Raw genomic sequence first — 26,459 nt, 5'->3', positions numbered from 1 at the left:
AGAGCTAGAAATTATAAAGACACAGTTTTAGTGTTGATATATTGAAGGTGTTTGGAGGTTAAAAACACAGTTGAGCAACTCCTGTGCTACCACGTGACATCACAAGGTGGTATTCTGTCTGAGAGAAGAACTCAGTCTAAATGTGCAGGTTTGTGTGTTAAACATGTATATGAAAACAAACAAAACTCCGGGTCTGTTTGTGATGAGGAAACAACATTAGTGCATAGTTCAGTAAATCACATAATATGGGCCCTTTTAAACATATCTGCAGATAAACTAAAAATATAAATATTGCTTTAAGATAAATGCTGAGAGTGGAGCAGAATGAGACAGCACTAACATCTACAAGAACTAGAGGAGATGATAGAATGGAATCACTTTGCCAAGATTAAAATGAACAACTGGTCATCCATTTCTTCAGCAGGGAAACACATTTGTAAGTATAAAATATATCAAAATAAAAGTGCAACAAAGAAGTTAAATAAATCCAAAATAAAATATACCTCTTTCCCTAAAATGAAGATCAGTTTGGTTGGTTTTGCTTTTAGTTCGTCCCCTAGAGTAACGGTGGTGTAAAGTGTATTTGTGTCTTATCTGGATCCGATTTGAAAAGAGCGAAGTGGTGGTTCTCCTGAAGAGGACACTTTGGCCCACAGTTCACACCAGTCACACCGTGCACACACTTTTGGCCCTACGTTAATAACCCTGGCCCTACATCGTCCCAGGGTTATTGACCCAGACTCACCAGAATCATTCTGTATCATCTAGACAAGTGGGACATTACAAGTTGTTAAAAGCTTTCTAAAAGATCAAACAGGGTCGCCATGGCAATGGTGCAAATTTCGGGGTTGTTTTTGCGGCTCGCTGTCAAACTTTGATGCCCGGTAATACGCACAAACTTTGGCCGAATTCACTCAGACTTTAATTGTTGGTGTACATCCTGACCCTGAACAGATTTATATGAGAAAATCTAAAATGGATGCAATAGCGCCTCCTAGGGAGATTGTATGGAACAGCGAAATTTTACTTTGTCATAGACATATTAAATTTGGTACACACATTCGTGACCTGGTCTTGATGAAAAAAGTCAATGACACCCTCACTCCATCTTCCATCATGTTGCCATGGCAACAGACCAAACATCCATCCGTGCCAATAGGACGTCCAACAAAAACTTTGACATACTCAAAACAAATTTGGTACACAGATGCACCAATAGGAACAAAAACGTATATTGTGACTACACCCCTCCCAAACCGAAAGTCCGCCGTCTTGGATTTAATAAAAAAAAAAAAACATACAGAAATTGAGAAAAAGGGGGAGGGTTTGGTTAAATGTAGGGCTAGGGTTAGGTTAGGGGTTAGGTTAGGGCAAGGGTTGGGGCTACAGTTAAGGAGTTCAGGTAGGGTTAGGGGTTAGTGTTAATTTATGCTCTCTGATCTTTTAACAGGAAAGATGCTTTGTACCAGGTTGTAGCACCAGTGCTGATTTCCACCTGTCGTCCATGGACAGATTCATTGATAGATTCTTTCTGGAGACCTGTGTAGCATGTTTTGGGTTGATGGGGGAAACCAGAGGAAACCCATCCAGACACGGGGACAAACATGTAAACTCCACACAGAAAGGCTGACCCCTGGATTGAACCTTTTTGCTGTGAGGCATGAGTGCTAGCCACTCAGCCACCGTGCCATTAAGAGACAAATCTGAACTCAAATAGTGAGCTGTGAGAGCCATACCTGAGCTAGTGCTTCTAAGTAAGGATATCAAATAGAGACATATTTGAAAGCAGCACAATATATCTCATTTTTCTCTTAGCTGAGATCAAGAACAGAGACGCTGTGAGAGAATTTAGAGAATTCATCCAACGCTCAATGTGAGACTTATTTCTCAGGAGAGACATTTGAGAAGAATGAGGAAACCACTTTGGTCTCGATTAGTGCTCATTTATATCTCGGAGATGTAAATGTGACATAAATGAGATCACACCTTCAATTTTGCTTTGCTATGGGTGGTTCCCAGGACAAGACACCAACACAAAAACAGAGTAATGTAGTGTGTTGAGTTCACTGTGGTACGATGCAGCCCACACATGATAGTTTCACTCTAAAACCACCAGATGACCACTGATGAAGCATTCTCTACATTGAACCACTCCTGGATGAATGAAGGGATACACCATGTAACAAACGGCCTGTTCGTTACTATAGGAATATTCTACATGTGCACTTTCATTCACTTTGCACTTTATATATTTACATTGCACCTTTATAGCACGCAGCACTTACAACATACACTTATTTGCACATATAAAAAATTGCACACGTTTGTATTGTTTTAAAATATTTATTGAAAACTTTTATCAGGTGTTACGTGGTCGCTGGTCTGCGTAGACATACCAGGACATTACAGTTGGGATCGTACAATATATGTGTTGTGTTTTTAAATTAGTTGTGTCTTGTGTGTGTGTTGTGTGGATATTTTAGAGTGTGAAAGTGGTATGTGCATGTGTGTGGTATCTGTCAGTGATTTTACTTACCTGTGTCTTGTGTCCAGAAGTCTGACTAAAAGATTCTCCGGGGACCAGACACCACTTGCGAGGCGAGGCAAGGTAAATCCTTTATTGTCTCCCATGGGAGAAATTTGTCTTGGGACAGGGGGTAACATGCTTAATCAAAAAACAGGACAACACAACACAAAGCACCACATAAACAAACACCATAGAGCAGAAATAGATACGAAACCAAGTATGACCACGAGTGATGCACCAACAGGACCTTTAAATTATTCTTAACAGGCAAGCCCTTGCATTCTATCCATCCATCCATTTTCTTCCGCTTATCCAGGGCCGGGTCGCGGGGGGCAGCAGTCTAAGCAGGGACTCCCAGACTTCCTTCAACCCAGACACGTCCTACAGCTCCTCCGGGGGAACCCCGCGGCATTCCCAGGCCAGTCGAGAGACATAGTCCCTGCAGCGTGTCCTGGGTCTTCCTTCCGGTGGGACATGCCCGGAACACCTCCCGAGGGAGACGCCCAGGCCTTTGCATTCTTCTGTTCAATTAATAATTGCACATTCCCTAAACCTATGTGCAGTTTTGATTCCCTGAGCCTTTTACATTTATGTTTTAACTGCACTATCTAAGTTTAGCAGATGTGCTAATGGCACAGAAGAATGTTTGAATCTGTTTAATTTACAGTTTTTGGACCCTGAACCTTCTGCCTGACAGCATCAACTCAAACTGACTGTGAAGAACATGGGTTGGGTCACTGGGCTCCTTCCTGCCGAGCTTCCTAACAGTCTCCTCAAAAATGTGCTGAAGTGAACTAGGGGTCACACCTATTATTTGACCCGCTCTTTTAGTCAAGGTAAAAATCTGTGATTTAAGTTTGACTGACAGGTTACCAAACCATGTTGACATGCCATAACGTACATGCTCTGTAAAACATCAGCATTACATTGGTGTCCACTCCATGTAATCTAAGCCGTTTTAGAAAATAGAGACGCTGGCTGATTCTTGAGCAGACAGATTGTACACGCTGAATCAAAGAACACACCCAAGTACTTCTAACATGTCACCTACTCTATGTCCCTCCCCCTGGTATTCATGGGGCTGTGGTCCCCGACAGATTTAGGGTCAAATCTGGGGGTTCCTGGTCAACTCAAGATGTTTTTAATTGAGTTTAGTCACGTTGTGTTATATTAGGTGTTTGGTTTTAGGGTTTTATCTTTTGATCTTTTATATTTGGGTTTTATATGGCTAATCTGGATATGGTTATTTTATTGGAGGATTTTAACTCTAACTGAGGTTAACTGTACATCCCTCAGAGTTTAAAAGGTTTTATCCAGAAGTTTATAAGGCGCCTCTGTTTCCCATTCTGTATTCTGCTGCTGGAGAAGACCTGCTGCTCTCATCCTCCCTGCAACATTTTGTTTTGCACGTTGAGCACTTCATTTGGAAAAAAAAAAAAAAAAAAGAAAAAAAAAAATCTGTGGACCACACTAAACCTGTCTCCAGCATCTCTGTACGTGTATCTCACTGCAGCCCAGCCGCTCTGCCCGTCCTGCTCGCACAGCTTCTCCAGATAAGGGAAACTTTCAAATGCGTTTATGTTATCATTGCCTTTCGAATGTTTGTTATCACTGACTTCATCCACTCCTACTCTTCAACAGATATATTATATTTTCAGTAAAAGCACACTACAACATGGTTAAACATGTTTATACTGTTGATGAGGCTGTTTGACATTTTTAATAATCTGTAAAAGTTCTATAAAAGAATTCACACATACTTTTGTTGTTGATGTTTTATTATTATTAGAAAAAAAAAAAAAAAAAAAAAAAAGATCAGTTAAGCTTTCACACTTATTGTGGCTATGCAAAATATACTTTTTTTTTTGTTTTGTTTTTTTTCCCACCATTCCCTCACCCATGCATGCTTAAAGTAAATAAGTGATCTCTCCTGGGCCTGTTTCAAACCCTCCTTATGATTAGCAGTAAGCTTCTGTACAAGTCTCCGTTCTCTACACACAATTCTCCATAACTACACAAAAACATGATACAAAACTGTACACAACTTCACAAACATGAAGCGATGTGCAGTAGTTTTGTAGCGAGATGCACTCTGATTGTATTGTGATAGTGCTGTGAAGGGAGAGTGACTTAGTCCAGAGAGCAAAGGGAGGGGAGACAGTGTGTCACAACTTATAAATCAATAAAAAGTAACATGGTGCTCTGAATATGTTATGTGTTTGCAGTTTATACCCCATAGAAGCAAAACAGTCCCTCTTAAGTTCTATATTTGATTCAGTTGATGCATTTGATTATATTTGAATCATCCGTCATGAAACTCATTGTATTATCAGTAGGATCTGAGACCCAAAACAAAAACATTATGGACTGAGTGTAATCCACAAGAGCTTTACAGGGCCACACTGTTTTCCATGTTTTTGGGCATCAGGTACGTGTATGCTAATTCCAGATTTTTGTTTCTGTCGTCAATAGCTTCATCCAAGTCTTTCAGCTCTTTCTGGAAATCTTGGATCATCTTACAGCACACATCCTCTGTGAAATATTGGTAGCACTGACCGAGAGGAACCTGAAAAAACAAACAAACAAAACTTAGATACTGCCAAATCTTGTTTAGGGCCACCAACTGCCTGGACCTGGCCATGTTCTAGTGCCGGGATGTTCACACTTTTGAGAACCTCTTCTTTAAGAGAACTTCCTCTGGCACTTTACACAAACTGTGAAAAAAGTGAAGGAAGATTTTTAAACTAGTTTTTTAAAGTTCCAAACTGGAGTTGCATTCTTTTCTGGTTTTGCAGTGATATTTACCAGCCTCTGCACGTTTATCAAACCAAACGCACATCGTGACAAACACAGATGCATTTGTGCACTTTTGTTAGACAAACTTCAGCCAAATGTGGCAGTAGGTCTGTTCTGTAGATCTGCTCTATGCTGTAGACCTGCTTTGTGCCAACACTGGAACACAAATTTAGACTGGTTTTTGCTTCACGTTTGGTCTTGCTCTTCTAATCAGCCGCACTGTGGGAGGGGCTTGTGTTCGCTGTACGCAGGAAGGAGCGAGAGCGTGAAAAGGCGAGGGGCGGCGTGCTGACGTGAGGCAGATGGACAGGTAGGATGTTTAGGAAGTTGAACCTGCCCTGTGATGCACGCTGGTACACGAGGGCACACGCTGTTGCAGACGAGCCGTGCATAGGGAGCGTGTGTGTTTGTGATGTGTCGTAGAGTCTCCGCGGGTTTCAAATGAGTGCACAGGCTGCACTGAGACGCCCCACACGCTCCTGCACCCGCTACAAGTTTATTACCAACAGCAGCGGCCGTAATGAAATATGATCACACTTGTTGAGTGTCAGACCTTGAGTGAGAGACAAGACCGAGTCCAAACGCGAGTCTGAGACGAGACACGGAGATCTACCCACACGACCTTGGCGATCGGCTGGTAGATCACGATCGACGTATTGAGCTCCACTGATCTAGAGTCAGCAAATGGAAAACTTACAAAATCCGTGGACTGTGTGCTGAGGAGCCACAGGACTGCCAGGGTGTTTACTGTGGTGTTGACGTCAGGCAGAGTCTGCAGCAGGGTCAGTTCATTTGCTCTGCCCTTTATGACTGGTGGAGGCTGTTGTAAGGAGGATGGAAAGTTGGGCATCCAACCACCGATGTCCAACTGCAAGACAGCCATATGAGAATATAATCATCTTAATAACCATCATCATTAAAGGGCAATTTAAAGATCCTAAATTACACAAAATAGATTTTGGTGGAGTGGAGGAAGTGGAGCAGAGTGTGCTGGGGGTGTAGAGGTATGCAGCAGGTGTAAGAAGTGCTGAGTGTCCTGAGTGTGGTGCTGGGACTTACAGGGGAGTCTTGTACTAAATCCAGTATTTTATAGGTAGTAGTCAAATTGGTTGTAGTATTAGTAGTCATTAGTCATTTGTAGTAATAGGACCCGGTCAAGCAGAAGTAAACAGCAAGGCCAAAAATTCAAGTTACTGCATCTGATATAAAAATATATTGAACAGATACATATGTACTCTAGTTTATGAAACTGTTGACCTTTTTCTGTACCATTTTTGGTTCTAAAGTTCCATATGTTTTAAACAGACCATGTATGAAACATGGAACAAAAATTATTTCCCAAATTTCAAAGACCTGCAAATCATGTAAATAAATGGATGTATTTCATCATATCTTGTGTTATTCCATCTTTGAACTGTTGATGAAGGTACATGATTTTTTCTTTTTTTAAAGTATTTAAAATGATAAAAATTTGCTTGGAAGGACTGACATATTTTATAGAAATAGTTTCCTTTCATTTTGAAGTAATATTAAAGTATTCGGAAGAAAAAAGCGACAAATTATGTAAAATCATGCACCTTCTACTTTTCTTAATAAAAAATCTCATGACTCAAAAAGTAAGAGGTTTTTCAACCTAATCTTGTACCATATGGTAGAAAACTATATGAAGCAAATATTCAAACCAGTTTGTTAAGGATATGTAAGTGAGAACCACTAGTTATCACTGTTTGTATTTATTGCCCAAAAAGTGCTGCATATTTCATTCCCTCCGTTACCGACATGAATTTTTTACAAATTTTTGTCAACAACTTGAAAGAATATCACAGGTTTAACTTTACCCTGTTGGAGTGTAACTCTTTCCTACATTCTGATAATTTACTTATTTCAATAGTCCCTCTAGTTTCTGAATAAGAGACATTTGAATGTCAAAGATCTGCCCCTGTTTCCCTCCGTTACCACTTGACCGGACCCAGTAGTGTATAGATACATGTGGTGGAACAGATCTTCAGTGTGAAACCGATGTACAAACTAATGTCTTCAACTCACCTGTCCAGTGTTGACAGCTGAGTGCTGGGCTGAGGAGGTGAAAATGACCATAGTGACAAACTTCACCACCTCATTCACAGTTTTGAAGCTCTGTGGGATTCCTACAAAACCATCATCATTATAAAATACAGTACATTCAGCTGCTACATGTAGCTGTTGTATGGTGTGTGTTTGCAAATATCTCACCTGTTTCTGTTTTTGACAGAAAGCCATGTTCAAATATGTCCATGATATAAGCTTGCAGTTCAGAGTCGTCTTGGACCTCTTTGTCGTTTTTGTAGTAATGGTTAATCACTCCTTTCACAAACCTTTAAAGACATGAAGTTTAGTTATTCCCATGTAGTCTTCCTGTATTCACTGAGGAGGTGGTACCAGTCCATGTCCCTGCACCCTGCACACTTTCACCCAATCTGCAGAACTATCAGCCTCCTAAAACTCTCCAGCTCCTCCTCATCATCACCACCAGTGTCAGGATTTTGGATTTGTTTATAACAATTATATCAGGTTTACAGTATCATTTATCAATATCAGTCAATCAAGACTGATCTGCACTAGGGCCGAGGCCAGTGTTTCCTGAGTCACATTTAGAACATCACACACACATTGCATGTCCTGATTCCTTGATGTTTTGTTAGGTTTTGTTTACTAGTTGGGTTTTGTAAAATTCTTACTTTTATAAAATAATAAAGATTAGATGCTCACCAGGATGACTCTGGTCCCTTGGCTCTGGTCTTATTAAAGCCACTTGTGATGTAAAAGACCCTTGCTCCTCTCTTTTATTTCAGGCACAGTTTCATATTTTTACATTCAGGCTGGGCTCCCATTGGCCCCATGAAAAGTTTGCAGTGGTACTATTGAGGCATCTATCTTTTTTTTTTTTTTTTTTTAAGTAGAACTCACAGAGTTGTAATCTTTGATACTTGTCACTGGCATGTTAACCCATTAATGCCAAAACTTTTCCCAAAGATGCCAATATGAAATTCATGCGCCATTTATAGTACTTTGGCATGATCAAGCATTATTTTGTATGGAAATTGTCAAAAAGTGCATGAAAAAGTGAGTTTTATGGCTGGTCACATTTGTGACCAGTGGGCTGATATCTTGGATTGTGAATTAAAGCTGCCAGAAGAGATGTTTGATCAATTTAATGTAAAAACACTCTCTGTTTTGACTTGAATCACTGAGATTGTAGACACATTTATTTTGAATGATATTTTAACATTTAAAAAGTTGCTTTCAGTTTGGCAGATTTTGGTATCTATATAATTATTCCTCAGTTATTCTCTCTATAGGTTCTGGAGGACTTTGGATGTTCCTCACACTTGTCTCTCGTGCAGCTACAAGATCTTGGATGTTCTTCAGACGTGTCCCTAAAGCAGCGAGGTCACCTTCACTTTTCAATAACTGAGGGGAATGGAGAGGGGGGTGGAGCTAGTGGGGACATTATCAGTGTCCTCACTTCCTCCACCAGGTCAGTGTGGTGGACTGAACAACCTGATGAACATCTCCCCCTCACTGTCTATATCAGGCCAATCAATAATGACGAAGAACCCAAGTTCAACAATGACTTAGTTAGTTCCAGGCCTTAACGAGGCCATCAGCTACAGGCAACAAAACATGAATTTCCTTTAGGGTGGATATAAACCGATTCATGTGATATCAATAACACATTTATTATATGTAAAGACATATATGTGCTCCTGATTGTACTGCCCAAGACCATGGTAGGTTCTGTCCCACTGGTCACAAGAGTGACCACCAACATGTGGACTAAAGACCATAGTCCTGGGTTAAACTGAAATCACTTCACATCCTTTTTATTTGAGAGAACTTCTGGGCGTCATCTTCTCCTCAAGGTGTAACTTTTACATAACCATGTGTGGTCATGTGATCATTTACAGTAAACGTGTGATATTGCACACATTTCATCACAACCCTTTATTCTTTCAGAAAATACTGAAAATGCTGTTGTCATCACGCAATCCCAGCATGCACCTCTAAACCTCCTACTGCCAGTGGAGAGGCAGAGAATTCATATAGAAACAAACGGCATCGGCCAAAATGAACCAACTTTATGGAGTTTCAGAGATTGTGGATTATTGTTGCACTGGGATGTAACATTATCAAAGACAGAAGAAAACCCGAGGCATTTTCCAGATTTACAAAACTCCAGATTGAGGGAGAAGTGTATTTCTGCAGCGAATCAACATATACATTAATTAAGCCATGAATGTATTTTTAAATCTTTTTTTTTTTTTTTTTTTTTTTACATATATGTAAATATACAGTTTTATTTATTGTTTTTCCCTTTCGGTTTAATTTGAATGATTACACCACAGTCTCATAACCATTAAAAACTGCAAGCTTGTGTTTTTTCGATTAGTATTAATAGTCTATTAATTAGACAGAGAACACTGTTCATATGTTTAATGTTAATGATTGTTTAGAAATTTGCATTGTAGAAAATAAAATCACAAACTAAAGGTAAATCTTGTTTTTTTTTTTTGTTCTTGTTTGTTTATTATGTTGACCTGAGAGATCGAGCTGTTAAGACGGTTAATAGTAAACCAGATGTCCAGCTATTGCAAAGTTAAGGCAGAATCAAGCCGCTCTTTATCTATATCCTATACTTAATACTATACTCAGAAATCACGCCCCTGCCAGGGGAGGATCATTAATGTTACTTTAAAAATAAATATTTTTCGATTATTTCTAGGGCTGAGCAAAAACTTAAAAAAATTATCACATTAATCGCGTGAGTTTGAGCGATTAATCGTGATTAATTGCATGATATATGCAAAACCAATGAATGAATTAAAAAGTAGAGTACAGTGCACTTTTATTGGAAATGTAAATGAAAGAGCCACACATTTGTTGTGCAAACAGCATTTCTTTCAGAGTTGAACCCTCAGAGCCTTCAAGGTATTCAGTGAAGGCTCAAAAAAAATATTGAATGGCCTTTTGTACTATATATTTTTTCAATTTAAATTTTTTTTTAATGTAGTGAGTAATGAACACGACACTAGTAATAATTTCTAGATCAGTGTTATAAACTTGGACTGATATTTCTTGGGAAACAAAGGGTTAATATAATGGAATGGAAATGGACCAATCACATTTTTTCTTCCAATGGTATCTGGGTAAATCAGTGACTCCCCCTGCAGCACCGAACTAAAGAAATAAGATCAGCTCAGAGCACACGGCTGGTCCGGCCAGAGCCGGTGCTGGTAATTTACCACTGCCAACATGGCATTTGTGTCAGATTTAGCCACATGGGTGCAGGATCTCGTTTGGCGTTTGGTACTTGGGAGAATACTGAACCAGGCCTGGTCTTGCTTAGACTGTGAGATCGGATTGCCATGGACAAGCAGGTGTCAGATTTTAAACAGGAAGCAGTACCTGTGAATGATGTCCCAAACCCTGAGACCGTCGTCCCTGTAGTAGTAGTTGGGCACAGACTCCACTCCTCTCTCTGTGATGTCATCTGGGATACACAGAGAGCTGTAGGTCAGGGAGGACAGGCCCTTCTGAAGGATGGTCACCAAACCCTCTTTACCTGGGGCACTATTCTGCAACAGTAGAAAGAGCTTTTGACTTTGTATCTGTTGTTGTAACTGTTGTTAATCAGTTTTATATGAATTAATCAACCGCCATATCTTACAAGTGACAGGGCACCGTCTTCAGAAATAAGTCTCTGTCGGGCCAGCACATTCATTTGTAGAGTGTATCGGGTGTGAGGAATGAGAAGCTGTGACGAGAAAAACACAGAGACAATTATTTAGTGATGCTGGTGGTCGGAGGGGCCAATGGTGCAGACTGGCTGCCCCAGGGCAGCTGTGGCTACAATAGTAGTTTACCACCACCGAGTGTGGAGTGAATGAGTAATGAACTGCAAAGTGTCTCTGAGTGTCCAGAAAAGTGTGATATAAAACTGATGCATTATTATTAGTCCTTTTTAGTTACTGTGCTGCTGAAGTGACTTCAGTTGAAAGCAGCTGTACAACATGCTGGGTGTAGTGATGTCATCAATCACATTTATTTACATAACACATTTAAAAACAGCTGCTGGCAGCCTATTCCACATGACTTGAACCTTTAAAAGGGCGTCCCTCACCAGCGCCACCTCTTGTCACCTCTGATGTCTCCTGCTGTTTGAGAGCTGTGCAAGCAGCTGATTTATGCAGTGTGTCATTTACTCACCACTCCAGTATGAAATCGTGTCTTCCAAATTACATTTAACATTAGATTAAAGTATTATAATTAATCCTGGTTTACAGTGTGGTGTCCAGGTCATGGCCACCTGCTCTTCTTGTCCTCCATAGATCTGAGCTTGCACAAGCCCTAATGCCACGTGGAGTTACAGCCTGTGACAGACTGCTCCACGGCTCAGTGTCCTCCGACCATCAGGTTCATCAGGCATCAGGTATAATTCTCTTGAAGCTGCTTTTGTATTGCAACTGTTACATTAAATATGAATTGGTGTATTTTCAATAAGTGTGAATGAGAAGGTACCAATTTTTATCAGTTTAAAATGAAATTATTTTGCACATATGCAAACATAATTATGTAATAAAAATCTGTATATTTTCTATATCTGTCTCTCGTCCACTCAATCACATATGTGTATAAAGTTAAGTGTCCCTGCACTATCCAGGGTGGTGTTGTTGAGACACATTGGGTGTAATTGGTTGGAGCAAATGAGTAAAATGAATATTCATACTCCTACTGCCCCTAGTGGCACAACACATAGTTGTGACCAAAGTAGTTCACAGCAGTTTGTGGTATTTTTACAACAGTAAAAATGCAACAAAGTTGTAAAATGTTGGGGGGAAAAAAGAAAGAAAGACAATAAAAACAGGCCCAACATGGAGCCTTGTGACACTCTGCAATGAATAATTTAGAGATACAGATGATGGGCATGAGCCAACATTAAGAGAAAAAACTCCTTTCTTTAAATAAGAGCAAAGCCATTCCACGCACATTGTAAACCAAGAGCATAGAGAAAGTGCTGACCTTGTACAGAGGGTGCACCCTGGGCAGGTTTCTCTTTAAAGCCACAGTAAAGACTTCAGCGAGCAGGTGAGTGCGCAGCAGGTGCACATTAATCTCATGGTAGTTAAACTCTGCACTTCTCACAAAGGTCTTGGCCAGTAACCAGTCGTACTCTGAGTCGGCTGGGAGAAAGATGGGGTTGTCCTCTGATGGCGTCTGTTTGAGCTGCAGGGGCAGACACATAACCTGTTACTTCATGCACCTGTGTGAATGTTCCCAGGATCAGCTTGATGTCCCACCTGAATGGCTACTGGCTTCAGCGCGCCATCAAAGGTTTTGTGAAGGAGAACAAGAGGAGCCATCAGATACTGCTTTTCCCCATTGATAGTATTGGTCTTCACTCCATCCAAAAGCTTATAATCACACAGGAAGATGTTGCCTTTCTAAAATATGAACCACCATACATACAGTGTTAACATTTCAGATTAAAAAGTGGTTATAGAATGTCTAGTTGCGTACACCGAGACAAGACTATTGATAGACGTATACAATAGATGTAGAGTAGTGCAGTCACCTTCATCTCATCTGTCAGTTTGGCCCCACCCTCCAGAGAGACTGTGTCATCTGTGACAGGGAAGTTCACAGGCAGAGAGGAGCAGCGCTGGATCATATTGGGGTTGAGTCCATTCAAAAACTGGTAACCAAAGAAATCATCTTCTCTCCAGTTTTTATACACATAGTCTGAAAAACATTCACACATTGTAACAAACTGTAGTGATCACAATAATATGACAGAGAGAGCAGAGCCATACCTGAAGCAGCTGATTTGTATTTGCAAAATTCTTTGTAAATGGAATCTAAATCAGTCCAAGGGTCTGGACCTGTAGCTGTCAGTTTCATGGCGATTCGCCTTGAAACATTTTCATTTTAATATTTTACAAATGATGTGACATGATTAATAATTGTTCAAACAATGGCTTACCCTTGTACCAGATTCCATTTGAATCCTTTCTCCTTTGTGAAAGAGAATCGAACATCTGGAGGCAGGCTAACTGCATCATCTGCTTTCATGCAGTAAGGTAGGCCCTCTGAATAAACCTCCCAACTGGAACATATGCAGATACAATACATGCTTATTATTATTATTATTATTATTATTATTATTATTATTATTATTATTAAATTAATGTAAGAAATATGCTTACCAGTATTCTGCTTTTCTGAGCTCTACCTCCAGCTGCCTTCGACCTTCATTAAGAAACTTATAATCTTCATAAACTTTTAAAGCTGTTAAGTTCAAAAACACTTTCAGAAAAGGCACAGCAATACTGTGAACTTATTCAAAACATGTTGTTCTTGTTTGTTACATTTTAAAACTAGAACTATACATTTTTACACTCATTGTCTGTCATATATATATATATATATATATATATATATATATATATATATATATATATATATATAGAGGTGTCAAATTATCGCGTTAATTGCGATTAATTAATTACAGTCATATTTAGCGCGTTATGTTTTTTAATCGCGTTAATCTCATTTTTAATCTCTAACTTTAGTGTTTCTGTATGTGAGTTGCTTTATTATAAAAACCTGTTTTTATGTGTTGTTGGGACAACAACACACACACACACACAAAAAAACACATTTATAATTTTTTTTATTTCGGTAATTCCACTCATTGCCGGAAACCCACACAAAACACGGCAGTAAGAGCGATGTAAACGTTATGTTAACGCTGGCGGCGTCAGTCGCACAATGGACGAAGTCGAAGAGCCAGTAGAACAGAGGCAGCAGTGCACAGGTAAAAACACATTCGTGTCTTGGAAATTATTCTCCCGACGTGAAATATAAAAGAAAATAACAAATATAAAATCGCCTACAACTTAAATGTCACTGGTGAAAACAACCTGCATAGACTCATGATGTCTGCACTACTGTCCTATAGTGACCTGCCACATGAGGGGACACGCACACAAACACACACAAACACACACAAACACACACACACAAACACACACAACAAACACACACACACACCTTCATCATCGTCATTAACCTGAGAACGCGCGGACCACGTTTCCTTCCGTAGTTACTGCGCGTGGACACCGACGTGCTCCCGTGAGCCGCGTGTGGATCGTGTTTTCTCGCGTACGCGGCGTAAACCGCGCTTCCTCCTGTGCAGCCTCTAAACCAGAACAAACACCAAGACTAAAACCAGGACTAATCCAGTCCAGGACTAAACCAGGTCTAAACCAGGACTAAACCAGTCCAGGACTAACCCAGGACTAAACCAGGTCTAAACCAGGACTAAACCAGGACTAAACCAGAACTAAACCAGTCCAGGACTAAACCAGGACTAAACCAGAACTAAAACCAGAACTAAAACCAGGTCTAAACCAGGACTAATCCAGTCCAGGACTAAACCAGGACTAAACCAGTCCAGGACTAAACCAGGACTAAACCAGAACTAAAACAAGAACTAAAACCAGGTCTAAACCAGGACTAAACCAGAACTAACACCAGGACTAAAACAGGATTAATCCATTCCAGGACTAAACTAGGACTGAAGTAGGACTAAACCAGGACTAAAACAAGGACTAAAACCAGTGATCTCATATATAAAACATTTCTCTATCAATAATATTTTTAATATGGTTAAGGAAAGACTGGACTTTTTATTGTCTTTAAGTAGACAAAAGTTATTATTTTCAGATTTTCTAGTCTTTGCTACTTTACAACAAACAGTTTCTTATTCATGGAGACTTGGGCTCAACAGACAAATTGGAGAGATTTGTTAAACAGTAAATGACTTTATAAAGTCACTTTTTTTGTTCTATATGAGTCTTTTGATCTGCCACAATAATGTAATAATGAATTTAAATGAAAATACCTCAAATTGAAGGCTTTTCTCAGCAATTTTTAGGTGAGATTAAAATGAGATTAATTAGATTAATTAATTACAGATCATAATTAATTAATCTCTCAATTTTTTTAATCGCATGAGAGCACTAATATATATATATATATATATATATATATATATATATATATATATATATATATATATATATATATCAAATAAACAAGTCTGACTGCACAATCACGTTTGGCCAGGCCATATTTCCAGTTTTGTATTAAGGTGTTATCATTTTTTGGATTTGCCAGGAGACAAAGACATACATAATTAGAACATGAGAAATGTGAAGAGGTAGTTTTGGTGATAAGTAAGATGCCACTGACCTTTTCCCTCCCTGTAACAGTGAATCTTGTCATCGATGATCCAGTGGTAAATGGGAAACGTATAGACTGGTCCCTCCGGAGACGTCACTTCCACTTTGTCCACAAACCAGTCGTCATTCGGAAACAGTAGCTGTGGCTTCTTTTCCAGTTTCACCATGATCAGATCCCCAAGAGATTCAGTACAGGTCAGAGGAAAGCTTGTTTTCTTAAGCAGAGACATAGTTGGTCTTTAATATCTTCAGTCTGCAAAAATGTTAATTCAGTGTTAATATGTAGTGCAGTACTTACTGATCCAGTAAGGAAAAATCCTGTTTTCTCAACGTAAGTATGCTCACTTTGACCGTTTTTCCCCACCAGCTTGATGTAGACATTGTTAGTAGTATCTGCATATGCACGGTTGCCAACAAAGACCGTGACGTTGTATACTACCATTTTTTTATCATCAACAATAAATCCCTTAAAGTTAAAATATGAAATCCACCAAAAGAAATCAGTCTTCTCTCTGCAGATGATTTCCAACTGTGCATAATGCTCAGCTCCTCTTTTATAATGCTGGAATCAAAGGTGTGCCACAACATAAACACAGGGAAATGTGCCATCGATGAGGTAATCATACTCATCTCTCACAGGGCAGGAGAGACAGAGAGAGAGAGATAGACAAAGAGAGATTGAGAGAGAGATAGACAGAGAGATAAACAGAGAGAGAGGGGGAGACAGAGAGAGAGAGATGGACAGAGAGATGGACAGAGGGAGAGATAAAGAGAAAGAGAGGGAGCTGGACAAAGAGAGATAGAGAGAATCAGAGAGAGAGATAGACACAGAGAGAGAAAGATAGAGAGAGACCTTTATTCTGTCCATCAAAAACATTTGCACTGAATTCTATCCACACCTTGTGCTATTTACATTAAAAAAAAAAAGATATTACATTCACATACTATTTACACTCCTTACAGTATTTACATTATTTACATCATTTACAAAAACAGAGGTCCAAAAAAGAGTTGTCCCTCCTTCACAGAGGCCAACACTGCCCCAAAGTTCCAGCGCTCCTCAAAACCCTCCTCATCACCGTTCATGGAGAAGAGGCCAAACTCCAGCCTGAGTCTGACCTGCACCATCCTGACAAACAGAACCTCTGACACTGACCCAGCTCTGAGTCTGCAGCCTCCTCCTTCTGCTCATGTTCACCGCCTTCTTAGCCTGTCCTATCAGGAAGCTCAGGAGTTGGCCCCTCCTCCTACTCCTCACAGAGTACCTGCGTCCACACACAACCACCTGTGCATTAAAAACCTGCCCCACACTCCTGAACACTGCTCCCAGCAGCTGGAACAGTTGTGTCAGACGCCCACACTCCCAAAAACAACAATGCAACAGCCTCCACTGTAGGTCTCCCTGTCTCTTGGTGAGGGGGGGTTTGTACAGGAAACCCCAAGCTGGGCTGAGGGTGGGGGCCAGGCCCAGGTGAGTTGTCCACACAGTGTCCAGGCGAGCACATAGTCTGTGATGGTTTAGGGCCTGGACCAACAGTCTGTAGAAGGTCTTTCCAGAGGCTGCTTCCAGGGAGACAGACCACAGGACAGGACAGCAGGGGGCCAAAGGTCAGGACTCAGGTTGAGGCCAGGGAAGGAGTCAGTAGAGTCTGGAAACAATGAACCAGAGCTGAATCCTCTGAGCAGAGTTCATTCCTGCTCTGTCATCTGCTGCCTCCAGTGACACAGGAGCTGCTCCACGGTGCGAACAGACCTCAGGCCCAGGAGAGCAGCAAGAGTGTCTGTATGGTCCATGTCAGGTCCAGTCCTCTCCGACAGCTGCTCCAGTGTGAGGACCCCCGTGAGGTGAAACAGTCACATAGCTCAGGTTGTACCCAGCAAGGATAATCCAGGGGCTCCTTTAGGAGCCAGTACAGTGAGATGTTCCCCTGTCGCTGCTTCCTCAGCATGCTCCACACAGACAGCAGGCCACAATAGAAAGGAGGGAGGGAGTAAGATTGGTGGTTGGAGAGAAACATAGAAAGGCCTAGGCCCCACGCCCTCTGCAGGATGGACATAGTCAGAGGCCTCCACTGCAGCTCCTCTGGGCCTGTTAGGAACCTCTGGAGAAACTGTAATCTGAAAGTGTCTCCCTGACTGGCCAGATGAATTCCCTGAAGTCCCTGTCCACCTTGCCCCTTTGGAAGGTAGAGCACCTCTTGTGGAACCCAGTGCAGCTTGTCTCAAAAGAAGTCCACTAGGATTTTCTGGATTGTAGACAGGAGAGAGGGAGGTGGGTCCACACACATAAACTTGTGCCACAGGGCAGAGGAGACCAGGTTATTTATCACAAGCTCCCTCCCCCGGTAGGACATTTTAAGTAGCAGCCACCTCCACCTGTTCAAAGGGCCCTGGACGTTCTCCGCTGTCTGGTCCCAGTTTTTCTGAAGACTGCCAGAGCCCAGGAAAAACCCCAGATATTTAAACCCCCCAGTGCTCCAAACTAGTCCACCTGGCAACACCCTGCAGCCCCTCCCCAACTAAAAATGGGCTCGCTTTTACTCCAGTTCACTCTGGCACTGGAAATCTGGCCAAACTGCTGAACTATGCAAGTCATACAGTTAATGTCCCTCTGCGAGCTCACAAACAACATTACATCATCAGCATAGGCTGACACCTTAAAGGGGAACAGACACCCAGGGATCTGCGCCCTGGTCTGACCTGAGTCGATGTAGGAGCGGCTCAGTGGCCAGAGTGTATAACATCACAGACAAGGAGCAGGCCTGTCTGATGTCCCTCCCCACACTGAAAGGAGCACCTAGACCCCCGTTAATCTTCAGTACACTCATGATGTCACTGTAAGGGTCCGGATGTAAGCAATGAAACCAGGGCTGAACCCAAAAGCGGCCAAAGATACTGGTGTTCAACCCGGTCAAACGCCTTTTCCTGGTTTATTGAAATCAGACCCAGGTTGATGCCCAGTGAGCTGGAGACCTCCAAAACAACCCTAATAAGTGTGACGTTATCACTAATGAGCCTGCCAGGTACACAGTAGGTCTGGTCCATGTGGATTATGGAGGCCATCACTTCCCACAACCGTGAAGCCAGTACAGGATTTTATAGTCCGTGCAGAGCAGCGACACCGGCCTTCAGTTCTTCAACAGTTGCAGGTTGCCCCTCTTTGGCAGTAGGGCGAGCAGTGCCCTGCGACAGCTCAGAGGCAGGCGGCCACCCCGCAGACTGTCCCTAATGATCCTCTCCCAGTATGTCCCAAAAGGCCTTATAAAAATCAGCTGAAAGACCGTCTATTCCAGGAGCGCTGCCTTTTTTCAGGCTCCCAACAGCAGCGGTCAGCTCAGCCCTGGTCACAGGAGTCTCCAGCTTATGATTCTGCTCTGCACTGACCTGAGGCAGACTGTCCTCAAACCTCCTCCCCACATCAGCGCTGTGACGCAGCTCAGATGTAAACAGGTTTTTGTAAAAAATGAATGCATGACTCCTGATATCTGAGGATTCTGTGATTGGGCTGCTACAGTCAGAGCAAATGAATGATTTTCCTCTCACCATTCTTTTTCTCCAGACTGAAGAAGGAACAGACGGAACATCCATCTGCGAGAGGTCCATATGTCGGGACCGGACCAGAGCCCCTGTGCAGAGGTCCCCAGCAGGCTGGCCAAAGCTGACTTTTATATTTTGAGTGACTGTAAACACCCCCGTTCTCCTGTAGACTCTGCTAAAGACTGTAGTTCTACTAGCTGTATCTCCAGCTCCTTCACACGCCGGACCCTGTCCCCTTTGACACCATGAGTGTACTGCTGACACAGCTGTTTAATCTTGGCTTTGCCAAAGTCCCACCACTGTTGAAGGCTGACAAACTGTGCTTCCAAACCATCTAGTGTATTCCGATTACTGACCTAGTCGCTGGAGAGAAATGAAATTGAGTGGAGGCACTAGGTGGCGCCAGCCTGACTAGTCATTGAACCATTGATTAAAAAAAACAGGTCTTGTTCCCACAATTTTATCAAACTATCGACCAATTTCCAAACTTCCTTTTGTGTCAAAAATCTTGGAGAAATGTTTCACAGTTGCAGGCTTTTTTAGATGCAAATGACACTTTAGACACTTTCCAGTCAGGCCACAAAACATTTCACAGCACTGAGTCTGCACTTCTAAAAGGTTTTTAATGACCTGTTTTTAATAACTGATGCTGGTGATTCTGCCATTTTAGTGCTTTTAGACCTGACTGCTGCTTTTGACACAGTCAAATACACAAGTCTTTTAACACGTCTTGACAAGAACCAAAAGAAGAGAGCATATTACTCCAATCCTTGAGTCTTTGCACTGACTTCCTGTTCATTTTACAATTAATTTTATTGTTTGTTTTTACAGCTTTGAATTGCCTAGTCCCACAGTACGTCTTGGACATCCTCCAAATTTACAACCTCGCACACATACGCACATGCGTAATATAATGTAACATAACATAAATATAATTGGTCTGGTAGACACGTGTAAACTGTATCACTATGGGGGACAATCCTTTCTTTTAATTTCCCTCTTTTCTTATTGAGACCAAAGTCTTGTGTTTATTTCAACAGAATCTGGGCAAGTGCAGATAAGTTTTTTGGCACTGTTGCAGTTTTTGATTTGTTGCAAAAATGTGTGACCTTTCAGATTCCCCTCCAGTCTTAATATTGCAACATGACTACTTAACCCTTCCAGACCTCAGGGCAATTTTAGTACAACTACTTATTGGCATCAAAACTAAAGAAATGAATGAGAACTTTGCATATCAGTTACTTGAGACAGGTGTGTGGGCGGAGAGGGAGCAGCCCAAGAGCACAGAGAACAATCCCACACATTGTCTTACTTGCAAAATGTGAGATATATTCAGACAAACTGTGCAATGTTTCGGCACTAGGCCTTCATCAGGCAAAAGAATGAGAGCTCAGGTGGTCATCTTAAAAAGGGTGTGGCAAGCACCCAAGGGTGACAGGTCATAAAGGAACAGTGCACCCAAAACAACATAATTCAAAATACAAGACAATCAATATACAGTGTAATATTAATCATAGTAGAAAAATTATTGAAAAATAATAGAAAAATAAAACACCCACACACCTGCAATTCAATCCATCTCCCTGAAATATTGACTCATTCTGAAATCAGACCCAGAAATCACATCCATCTTTAAAGATCCTCCACTCTTTGTGAACAAACGAGGTAAAAATCTTAGAGATTATCTGGTATGTGCCAATTCCACAAATAAATTGAAATGATCCTCCTAATCTCTTTTGCTTCCTCTACCCAATGACGACTCCCGCTGTGGCAGCTGTGCTCAATGTAATAATACAGTAAAAACTGACCACTTTTTACACCCTCACACTGGGACGAAATATCCCATCAACAGTGTCGTCACATGTGCATCCACATAAGTGCTCTACATGTTGACATGTCCATGTGGCTGAGCTTCTATTGGTAAGACCGCAAGGAAACTCAAACAGAGAACAAGGACAAGAGCTCCATCAGAGGAGGGGACCATGAGCGTCCACTCAAACAAAAGGAAGTATATTGATTCATACTCTCCAAACCTTAGCTCCAAAAGGTTTTGATGACTTTAAGCATTTTCTTGTAAGCATCTGTTGATTATTATGTGTCTGGCCGTTGTTGGGCTGTACATGGGCTGGATTATAACATCCATTGTGTAGATATAGATGTGTATATGGCACGACAGCCTTATTCCTTAGTTAGGTGATTTTAAGTATTCAGATCCTCTTCTATTTTATTTTTCTATTATTTTTCAGTGATTTTTCTACTATGATTAATATTTTATCATTATTATTATTATTATTATTACACTGTTTGTTAATTGCTTTGTATTTTGAATTATGTTGTTTTGGGTGCACTGCTCCGTTAAGACCTGTCACCCTTGGGTGCTTGCCACACCCTATTTAAGATGCCACCTGAGCTCTCATTTTTTTGCCTGATGAAGGCCTAGTGCCGAAAGTTGCACAGTTTGTCCTAATAAATCTCACATTTTGCAAGTAAGATGGTGTCACATCAAAGCAAACAAACAAAAAACAAGTGCAATGGCCCCATGACTTTCCTACGACGGAGTATAAGGGTCAGAACAAAAAAAATAAAAATTATGCTGGCCAGAAAAAGTCGTAATATTACGAGAATAAAATCATAATTTTACAAGAATAAAGTTGCAATTTTACGAGACTAAAGTAATAATTTTACGAGAATAAAGTCGAAGTCAAAATAAAGTTGTAATATTATGAGAATAAAGTTATAATATTAAGAGACTGAAGTTGTAATGTACAAGAATAAACTCAAAGTCAAAGTGAAAAATGTGGTAGAAGAAATGAAGAAACGTCTTCCTTATCTGGATTTTTACTGTCTTTTCAAAATAACAGGTAATGACTCACCCATATTGTTTTATTGTTAGTAAGTTAAATATTTTGGGCCAGTGAGTTTTTGGTGAGTGTACCTATGTTTTCCCTATTATGACCTACAGACGGAGGCAGTCTGTCCATAGTCCACACGTGTTCCGTTGTTCATATGTGGTCCTTGAACTTATGGGTTCACAACTTTAAATGTATGCACAATTTAGGAGCTCTGCGTATGGTGCATGGAGATGTTCTTGGTCAGTTTGGTCTTTGTTGTATCAGATTGGGTTTAGGCCCATCAAGAGGTAAACAGGCGTCGATAGCACCGCGCCGGACTGTTCTCTCTGACCTGGTCCAAGTAGGATGTGGTACGGAGCGGAATGTAGGGATGAAGAGTGCACGTACAAGTGCACGAGCATCACTCATCACCAACACACCGCCGATAATCCCCGCTGGGATTTCCTTGCTTTGTCCTTGCATGGACCGGGTCAGCGTGGACAGTACTACCCCCATGCCTATCCGCAATCCACCCATCTCTCTCGCCGCATACAACCACTGTTGGGCAAGTTACTTTGAAACTGTAATGCATTATTTATTACCTATTACTGTCATTTCAAAGTAATTCGTTACATTACAATATTACTGCATTTAAAATGTAAGGCATTACATTACTATTGCATTACTTTAAGTTACTCTCACCAAAATAACTTTTGCGCTGTATATGGACTGAACCAGGACTAAACCAGGTCTAAACCAGGACTAAACCAGAGCTGAACTAGAACTAAACCAGAACTGAACTAGGACTAAAACAGGACTCATGGTCAGGACGGGCTCGAAGGTGACCGCAGGAGAAAGGAGCGGCTCTGCTCCGCAATTCACGGAGGTAAGAGCGGCTGTCACCCGATCGCTCTTTATGGACCCTGCTGCTCGGGCTCGCGGCCCTGATTTCAGCAACTATTTGCAGGTACCCGAGCCGGTGCAAGATTCTGTTACAGCGCGTAACTTCTACCTTCCTTCAACGTGTCCAGAAGTCCAACTTTTTGTGTGATTAGCATCTTCCTCTGCCTTTTGGGTGCGAGTGCAGGAGCCTTTGTCGGTGCAGAACGTTTCGTCGACGTTGTGGGTTTCGTCGGGGAGAAAACTTGCAACCGTACAGCACTTCAGAATCACACTGATACAGATTAAACATGTATTTAAATTTGGCAGCTGAACACATTCTGTACTGTACTGTACAGGAGACTGGAGTCCTTTGGCCAGTCAGGACGCAGCGGGAGGAACGCAATACGCATTCATACAATGTAAAAAAAAAAAAGGGCATGCAAAATTGCACAAAAAAAAAAAAAAAAAAAATCTGCGAAACAGCGAGACCGCGAAAAGTAAACTGCGATAGAGGGAGGGACGAGTGTAAACCAGGTCTAAACCAGAACTGACCCAGGTCTAAACCAGGTCTAAACCACCACTTCAATCCAGGTTAAAAAAACATTGCAACGTGCGTTACTCACATTTGTACCGAGTAAAATATTACAATTTTTTCCCCTGTAATGCCTTACATTACTGCGTTACAGCAAAAAGTAATGCATTACTGTAATTCGTTACTTGTATAACGCGTTACTCCCAACACTGCATACAACCCAGACTGAACCGGCGGGGGGGGGGACAAAAGCTAAAATTTAAGCAGAGCACTATTAAAAGTTATAATTATGCTTGTATTGAATTCAATATCAATCATGTTAGTGTTTGCAGTAGAGTCATTCATCTGGCTTTGGATGTGAATGTCATGATATTAGTAGGTTTTATGCTTTGACTAGTGTTATATGATGACGGACAATTAATGTACAGATAATAATTAGACCTATTTTTCTATCTTTTACAGATCCATACATGATGACTGACTCTATTTCTGATATAGTCTGATCCTGGTCCGGTCAGGACGAGACCAGGACTGAGACCGGTTCAGTCCTGGTTCAGTCTCGGCATCAACGGGAAACGGCTGTTATCCATTTTTTTCCACTCTTCATTTAAACACAAAATCAAAAACTTCAAAAACGAATCATTTGTTTTTTCATTTTGGTTTTGGAGACAAATGATGAAGAAAATTGCTGGGTTTTTTGTTTTCTTATTTTTGTTTTTATTTTGAAAACAAAACAAAACAAATGAACGAATGATACACGGATTGTTAGACTTTACAGAAATAAATATTTTCTAATGTTCAATAATGCTATAAATGCAAAGCGCGATTGGGCAATTGCCGCGTTTACGTCCGTGAGGAGCTGAGTCGGAGCTGAGTCAGTCCTTTCTCCTGCGGTCACCTCCAAGCCCGTCCTGACAGTGAGTCCTGTTTCACTTCTGGTTTAGTCCTGGTTTAGTCCTGTTTTAGTCCTAGTTCAGTCGTGGATTAGTCCTCCTCTTCAGTCCTGGAATCAGTCCTGGGTTAGTCCTGGTTTAGTCTTGATTCAGTCCGTGGCGTAAACAGCGCAAAAGGTTGACATAATCTCAGGTTAACGGACAGGTGTGGTCCTGTACTGGCGGGTGCGGTGTTGTACTGGGGTCTCCAAAAATGGACCCATGCGGGACTCTGCGCTGTTGGGCTCCATTATGGAATAAATAAATCTTCAGTTTATTACATAAAGAAGGAGGAAAATAACAAAAGGACGACAGAAGAAATAAGTTTTAAGAAGGAAGTAAAAAGGGTTGCACCTGTCCTGTCTGAGAAAAGTGTATAAAGTGTGTGGTGAGGGGTTTTACAGCCTTAAAACAGATATAATAATTGTAAAATATAAAGTTGACAACTTCGTGGATTTCACCTATCGCAGGTTATTTTTAGAACGTAACCCGCGTGATAATCGAGGGAACACTGTCCTCTCACCTCCCAACCTGTGCACATGGACTCCCACTTGTCCCGACCGGGACGGAAAACGGAGAATTTCTTGTACAAGTCATTGTTAATGCACATTTGTACTTCGGTATGTTGCAGACTGACCGACTGTTTGTGTCTCGCTCCTTCTGAGTCACAGACGCTACGAGAGACGCTCAGTTTAATGCCCCCAATGAACGGTACTGAAAACCTGCACATTTGCATCACTTTATAAAAAAAAAAAAACGGGCGCCCCGGACAGGACGCAAAATACGGACATGTCCGGGGAAAAACGGACGTTTGGTCACCCTATATCAAGCACTTTTACACTTTAAAAGCACACCAACTTTAAAGTAGCCAGTATTTAAGGTAACAGGCTGGTAACACGTTAGAGTCGTATACTCAGATAAGGCTCATTTTTATAGTTTCTATAACGCATTATAGATACATTAGATTATATCTATGTATAATGTACTAAATTATATCTATAATGTTTTTCAGTCATTCAGTGATAGTGATAGGAGTTTTTTTTGTTTGTTTGTTTGTTTTTACTAACATAGTTTGTGGAGGCACACAGATGTATGTACACTCCCATTGCCTTGCACAAAGAGGATAAAACCACATCCACATTTCCTCAAACGCACAAGATATTCAGTCTCAGGAAAAGACTGACAACAAGAGCATTATGGTCAACAGGTAACAGGCCTATATGGTGACACATAGCCTACTCTAACGCACTATAGCCTAATCCTGTTTTCCATTGGAATAACGAGTGTCTTAAAAGCTGTGCAACACTGAAAATAACCTACCTCTAAAATGTTGAGGAAACAGAATTGTGCCAAGTTTTTGTCCAGGAAATCACCGGTGAAATGTCCACGTTCCTTTAGAGTCTGAACGATGTCCATCCAAAATTGGAAGCACCAAGACTCTATCTGTTAATTGGCAGTGCTGCATCCGTAGATGAAGATTTGATCCCCAGCAAATACGTCGGTCTGGTTTCTGCGCAAAAAAATGTTTCATGTCTCGGCAATGTGAATTTTCTGTACCTGGATCTGTTGTACCCCTGTAGCAGGGGTATGTTGTATTGTGCTTCTAGAAACAAAAGAACCACTTGAGTGATTTCTCACTGCTTCCTTCATGCACAAGTTTAATACAATGAATATAATCATCAACAACAGTATTTTACATGTGGCTCATAAGACTTTGTGAACACAAAATGGCGGATACGAGCTTACAATGCAAAAAGTCTGGTCTTATTAATGTAAAAACACAGCAATCAAACTTTTAGTTAACAATAAAACATTCTCTTATGTCAACAATCACTTTAACAATGTACAGCAAACACAAAACATTTGGTAAATCTCACCTAGAAACAAAAGAACCACTTCTCACTGCTTCCTTCATGAACAAGTTTAATACAATGAAGAGAAGGAGCGTGAAATCCCCCAAGTGGTGCGCGAAGGCATTACCAATCACCAGATCATTGAATCCCAGGCTAAGCAGTCGATCACAGATATTATGGATGGCACTGAAAAATAAACTATAAACGTTTTAATAAACTTTTAACTTTTTTACTGTTTTTAAGGCTTATTTAAATTTATCTTTATTAATATTTATTACAAACCTTT

General features: G+C 41.0%; 1 protein-coding gene across 1 annotated transcript in view; it reads right to left on the bottom strand.

Moving 5' to 3' along the window:
- Positions 1 to 4,371: 4,371 nt before the first annotated feature.
- Positions 4,372 to 26,459, bottom strand: part of LOC110174943 (polyunsaturated fatty acid lipoxygenase ALOX15B-like) — a 123,568-nt gene continuing 101,480 nt past the window's right edge. The window contains exons 4-12 of the mRNA XM_055156617.1: positions 12,936 to 13,102; positions 12,661 to 12,804; positions 12,383 to 12,586; positions 11,031 to 11,117; positions 10,769 to 10,938; positions 7,556 to 7,677; positions 7,370 to 7,470; positions 6,021 to 6,191; positions 4,372 to 5,093 (exon numbers count right to left, since the gene is read on the bottom strand). Coding sequence (XP_055012592.1) covers positions 4,917 to 5,093; positions 6,021 to 6,191; positions 7,370 to 7,470; positions 7,556 to 7,677; positions 10,769 to 10,938; positions 11,031 to 11,117; positions 12,383 to 12,586; positions 12,661 to 12,804; positions 12,936 to 13,102 — 1,343 coding nt within the window. The 3' untranslated portion in view covers positions 4,372 to 4,916. The remainder of the gene's footprint in view (positions 5,094 to 6,020; positions 6,192 to 7,369; positions 7,471 to 7,555; positions 7,678 to 10,768; positions 10,939 to 11,030; positions 11,118 to 12,382; positions 12,587 to 12,660; positions 12,805 to 12,935; positions 13,103 to 26,459) is intronic.

The sequence above is a fragment of the Boleophthalmus pectinirostris genome, unplaced genomic scaffold, assembly GCF_026225935.1.
Source record: "Boleophthalmus pectinirostris isolate CB_2022bp ecotype Guang Dong unplaced genomic scaffold, ASM2622593v1 HiC_scaffold_20, whole genome shotgun sequence".
NCBI classification, from domain to species: Eukaryota; Metazoa; Chordata; class Actinopteri; order Gobiiformes; family Gobiidae; genus Boleophthalmus; species Boleophthalmus pectinirostris.
The sequence above is the reverse complement of the archived record's forward strand: the minus strand, read 5'-3'. Positions and strand labels throughout refer to the sequence as shown.